The sequence below is a fragment of the Mustela nigripes genome, chromosome 14 (assembly GCF_022355385.1).
Source record: "Mustela nigripes isolate SB6536 chromosome 14, MUSNIG.SB6536, whole genome shotgun sequence".
Classification (NCBI taxonomy): Eukaryota; Metazoa; Chordata; class Mammalia; order Carnivora; family Mustelidae; genus Mustela; species Mustela nigripes.
The window spans coordinates 104107168-104113225 of NC_081570.1; the positions used below are offsets into that span (position 1 = coordinate 104107168).

General features: G+C 45.0%; 1 protein-coding gene across 2 annotated transcripts in view; it reads right to left on the reverse strand.

The window, feature by feature from the left end:
• The window catches only part of ACP6 (acid phosphatase 6, lysophosphatidic), a 19100-nt gene extending 13610 nt beyond the window's left edge, over positions 1-5490 (reverse strand). For both annotated transcript variants that reach the window (XM_059375957.1, XM_059375956.1), the window contains exons 1-2: positions 5303-5490; positions 4808-5049 (exon numbers count right to left, since the gene is read on the reverse strand). In XM_059375957.1, the coding sequence (XP_059231940.1) occupies positions 4808-5026 (219 nt within the window). In that variant the 5' untranslated portion in view covers positions 5027-5049; positions 5303-5490. The remainder of the gene's footprint in view (positions 1-4807; positions 5050-5302) is intronic.
• Positions 5491-6058: the final 568 nt, after the last annotated feature.

A 6058-nucleotide genomic window follows, 5' to 3' on the forward strand; every position in this document is an offset into this window, starting at 1 on the left:
CCGAATGTTTATAGCAGCAATGTCCACAATAGCCAAACTATGGAAAGAACCTAGATGTCCATCAACAGATGAATGGATCAAGAAGATGTGGTATATATACACAATGGAATACTATGCAGCCATCAAAAGAAATGAAATCTTGCCATTTGCGACAACATGGATGGAACTAGAGCGTATCATGCTTAGCAAAATAAGTCAAGCAGAGAAAGACAACTATCATATGATCTCCCTGATATGAGGAAGTGGTGATGCAACATGGGGGCTTAAGTGGGTACGAGAAGAATCAATGAAACAAGATGGGATTGGGAGGGAGGCAAACCTTAAGTGACTCTTAATCTCACAAAACAAACTGAGGGTTGCTGGGGGGAGGGGGTTTGGGAGAAGGGGGTGGGATTATGGACATTGGGGAGGGTATGTGCTTTGGTGAGTGCTGTGAAGTGTGTAAACCTGGTGATTCACAGACCTGTACCCCTGGGGATATAAAAAATTAATTAATTAAAAAAAAAAAAGAAGACAGGTGACATGCTGAGTCCAGTTTTGGACATTTTAAGTTTGAGGTACCTCCTTTATGTTCCCAGGGCCTCTAGCGTATTCCCATAATTGGAATCTCTTTTTACTCTCCTTCAGCATATCTCTTTTACAGCCAATGCTGAATTATCCAATCTTGTAAGTCCAATGTTTAGTCCAGGTCCTCACACCAAGTCCACAGGGCCTAGTCAGCCTCACTGTGAATCTCCTGGGGTGCCTGGGTGGCTCAGCTGGTTAAGCATCTGAATCTTGACTTCGGCTCAGGTCATGGTCTCAGAATCTGGCTCCTCACTCAGCAGGTAATCTGCTTGAGATTCTTTCTCCCTCTCCCTTTGCCCCTCTTCCTGTTCATACCCTCTCTCAAATAAATAAATAAATCTTTAAAAAAAAAAAAAAAGAAAGAAAGAAAGAAAAGAGAGAGAGAAAAATCTCCTCTTGTTAAGGACATCAGTCAACAGAGGATCTTTGCTGTTTCCCAGGAGATAACTCCTGGAAATCTAGGTCATGTCAAATCTGCGGTACATGTTTTCAAAATTTTAACAGATGATACACCAGTTCTATACATGGTGTCTACCCCATATACACACTCTCACTCTTGTTCTGGCTCTTCAGCTTCCAACTTAGTGGCAAAGGCTAACTTTATAATTTTACTTACTTATTTATGCCCCATTTTTAAAAGAACATAAAGTAGATGATAGCAAGACCTAAAATATAGTAAAACAACCAATTCAGGGTGAGCGAGAAAGACAAAAGCAAACAAGTATAGGGACAAAAAAATTGGACATAAGAATAATGTATCTCCAAAACATAGACTATAAAGATCCTTATGCTTAATTGTAGGTGGGCCAAAGATTCAGCACTAAGCCTTCTGGCTTTTATGTAAAGCAGAAACTCGATCAGCTAGACAAGCCTAAAGATAAAAGCAAGACAACTATTCGGGAGAAGCACACCATTTCTAATGCTAACAGACAAATTCCTCCCAAGGGTCCTTGGGAGGATAGAGTAATATAATGAAGTATCACAGCAATGAGTTCTGTGGGATTGTTTCTCAGTTTCCTCAACACAGAATGATGGGATCTCACCAAAGCACATTTCTGTGAAGACAATACTATACTGGGATTGATATGCCACATTCCAAAGGTAAAAGAAAAAAACCTACATAAAACTAAGCAAAACCCTTCTGGGTGTAGATTTTAGAATAAAGCAATGGTTTTAAACCTTGGCTGCACACTGGCATCATGAAAAAAGATTTTAAAAAGAAACTAATGCCTGAGCCCCATCCTGAGCTCATCACATCTGGATCTCCTGGGGTGGGGCCTCAGCTCTTTTAATGCTACCTAGTCCAGATAATTCTAAAGATTCACCAGAGAGGCTGTTGCCATGTCTGCATGCTCTGGGCCAATTAAATCTCTAGGAGGGAGACCTGGGCCTTAGCGTTTTAAAGCTCCCCAGTTGAATCCAATGTCCTGCCAAGAACAAGTTAAGAACACTATTCTAGAATAATGAATGGACCCACTGGCATATCCTTCACGCACTGCTTCCTGAATACTGCTTCTTAGCTGAGCTTCGGGTAAGTATTAAGTAACAGTAAGACTGTCAATATACTTTCCACCTTGCCTACATTATCAAGTAAATAGGAACCCAAGTTCCTTTATCAATAGTAGAGTTGAGCTAAGTTGAACTTTGTTTTATAAAAAACTGAGGAACCTGCCTAAGTTGGAGGCCATCTTGCCTAGAGGTGAGCTGAGGGAACTCTGAAAGTAGGGCCTCATTTATCTTGTCAATGTGTACTTGGATCTAACCTAATAATCAGAAAAAAGAGCCAATCAAGTTCCAGAGCTTTATTTCCCAAGCACTGCTAGAGGAAGACAAGTCAACTGCCACTGAAGCCAAAGAAAACAACTCAATAAGACATCTAATTTTAGGGACACCTGTCTGGCTAACACCAGACACCAGTGAAGCATCTGTCTTCGGCTCAGGTCATGATCCCAGGGTCCTGGGATTGAGTCCTGTGTCAGGTGCTCTGTTCAGATGGGAGTCTGCTTCTCTCTTTCCCTCTGATCCTCCCCTCTCTTTGTGCTCTTTCTCTCTCTCTCAAATGAATAAATTTTAAAAACTTTTAAAAAACCTAATTTTAGACAATGCTACTTTCTGAAGATTTGCGAGATAACTGAATGAAGTGACTTGTCACTTTTGTTCATCTATAAACCAGTCACAAATCTGGAGACATCTACCAAAGGCAGTTGTAGTTTCAGAATTGTTGCCAGGTAGTCCTTCTAACTACAGTTAATAGCAGAAGCAGATTAGAAAATCCCAGTAACAACCTCTACCAAACTGGATCTTGAAAAGAAAATCGGAGAGAAAACATCCAGAAACAAATTACAGGAAGCTGATGACACCTGCTCACAGCCCAAATTGAAAGAGGCTTGGTTCCACCCCCGGCTTTTATGCATACAACTTTTAGGAGATAATCAAAGATGTCTAATGCATTTGCCTGAAGTCTGAGAATGTGAACAGGCAGGAGAGGTAATGTGCCTTCCCTAACTGCAAAGCAAGGCCATGGGCTCAGATGCTTCTTATTTTGTGGCTACAGAGAAAGAAGATGAATGAAGATGGCATTCTATCTTAGCTACAAACTGCCCCTTCCAACATAATGGCAGAAGGTACCCATCACACATATACCGGCTCAGGATAAAGTCCTGTAAGAATCTAAATCTTTCTCAGCCCCTTAAGGGAGTATATATATACTAGGTCTAAGCCTAGACATTCAGACTTTTATTGTCCTGCTACCACTGATAACTTTGTTTTTTAACATGAGTCTTTTACCTCTCTCTATATTATTTTCCAGTTTCTGTAACAAGAATAAATGGAGAAGAGAGTGCAAATGAGACAAGCTATGTACAAAAATCATCAGGAAAATTTAGTGACCCAATACAAAAAGGCAGAGTAAGGGATTGAAAAAGCATCAAAAAGAAAGGAAGGAAGAGGGGTGGGGGAAGGAAGAAGAGGAAAAAAGAAACTCCAATACCAAAAAGTGGATACTAGATACTCCAATACTAGAAAGTGGTAGAGCCATTCAGAAAGACTAACTTAGAAATCTGATAATGGAATTAACTGCCTGCCAAAATTTATTTATTTATGTGGTAAGACCTTTACAAGTTTGAGTTCATGTCTGACCAGCTTTAAAAGCTGGATTTTCCATTGTACAGTGTGAGAACACAATCCTAAGGGTTTCTGGAAACCAATTATGATCATGAAAAGTATGCCAAATAACAGGTTTAGACGTCTGCTGAACTTGCTCCAACATTAACCTGGAGGACTAATAATGCAAAAGCACTCCACAGTTAAGTGTTACAGTCAAGGGGCCTGAGGATTTTAGGTTGCCTCTTTATCATCACTGGGAAGCCAGAATTCTTCAATTACAGGCCTGCCTGGTATCAAAGGTCAGAGACCTTCACTGCTTCTCCCCAAAAATCAAAGCCAGGAAGGTTAATCACTTGAAAAAAACTAATTATTTGTGTTTTAATCATAATTATCCTGACCAAATCAGGTAGATTTTAAGACATTATAGCCACAAGACTAGCCAATTAAAAATGCTTACCTACCTGAAATCCCTTCCACAAGAGTTTTAGAAACCCAAAATAGAAAAGGAGAGCCCCCAGATATATCACTTACTACAAAAAAAAAAAAAGCAGCCTTCAAGGGATCTCAAATGGTCTCCAGCAAACCCTAAGAGAAAGCGGCTGTAAAAATTTGTTTCCAAAGGTGCTGAGCTCTGTTACCCACTGTGACCCCTGCTCCCAGTTACATAGGTTCCTGCAATTCTTGACAACCTTCAAAACAGTCACACAGAAACGCACTACACCTTCGTTCTCAAGTTCACCCCAGTATCTGTTAAAATACAGAATCTCAGGCCTACCTCACACCTGCTGAACTGGAATCCTCATTTTAACAAGATCCCTGGGCGCTTTAATAAGCACCTAAGTGTCACCAGCTGTGCTACACCATAGCCATCAAGGCCACAAATGGAAGTTCCAGGGCTGCCTTACACATGGAGGGTCCTAAGAGGTAAGAGGGCTAGCAGTACCAGGCCAGCAACGCTTCTGCTCAAGAGCTGAGGGCGGAACTGGCTACTGCAGTTTTCCCTTGGTCTGGACCCTGCCAGAATCCAGCTCAGTGAAGGTAAATCTCCAAAGATGAGTGTTCAGGTTGTCTGGTCTGCCCGGGTCGACCACGAGGTCCTTGCCCCCACCAACCCCTGCCCAGGCCAACCTCTCACCTGCTCCTCCTGCGGGAGCGGCTTGAGAGGGCTCCGAGCCCCGTGTCGGAACACGACCTGCACCATTTTCAACTCCAGCTGACTCCGGTCGACGGGATGGTGGTTCTCCGCCCTGCGCGGCTCGGCGCGGGCCGTCCGCCGCTGGTGAACGCAGTAAGCCAGCGAGGTCAGGAAGCCCACCGGCGCCCACATGCGCACGCTGAACACACCGCCGATCATGGTGGAAGCCCCCGGGCGTGAGGCTGCAGAAGGGGAATACAAACTTTGCTCTCGCGCCGGGGCTCAGCGGCCGCCCCCGAGTTCCCGGGAACCCGCCGGAGCGCACATCCAGCGACTGCAGCGACTCCCGGCCCTAAGGGAGACCCCCAAGTGGGAGAGTGGTGGGAGAAGCGGCGGTGGGAAAAGCGAGGACTCCCTGGGAGTTTTAACGCGGGTCGGGGTTGGCCGCTCCCGCCGCAGACCCGGCAGGGGGAAGCTCAGCTCCGAATCTTTCACCTTCTGGGGAACCTTAAACTTGGAATCCAAGTTTGGCCTTCAGGGCTCCGAAGGGACGGGAACCAGCCCTGAGTTCCTCGGCCGCAGACTCCACGAACACAGACGACTACGCTCCACTTTTTTGTCCGCAAGCTCCCACACACCTCTTCCCTCACCCAAGGACTCGTCCCAAGAGGATCCGCGCATGGGAGCATGGGAAAACGAGTGCCGCGGTGACGCCTGTTTGGAGAGTCTGAGTTCTGAGAACTACAACTCCCACAAGGCTGCGCGCGGCGGACACCGCCTCCACCGCCCCCCCCCCCCCCCCCCGCTCCCTTTAGAGGTGTTTCGTAGCCCGGGACAGTGGACCTCGCTTCTTAGCACCAGCAGGGCAAGTCAAGGACTGGTGGCCAATGTAGTAGGAGTGAATCCGCCAGTTTCCCTGGCCCATAGGGTAGGACAAGTGAAGACTGGGGTAGAACTGGGTGGCAAAGGGGAGTAATTTAAGGTGTGTAGATTTTCTTGAAGTCCTGGAAGGTCGCTGAAGCTAAGAGCCCCAACACCAGTTTACCGAGTGATGATTATTTGCGAAGGGCAGCACTAGGCATTTTATATTTAATCTTCACTTACTACACCCCTTCTAAGTTTAAAGAGGCCTAAACTGTCGCAAACATGTAGAACTTTAAGCTCATTGATGTGTTCACTCATATCCACAGTATTTCTTGTGGAATAATCCAGGTCTTGCCTGTGGGTGTCTAGTGACTAAACAACCCATAG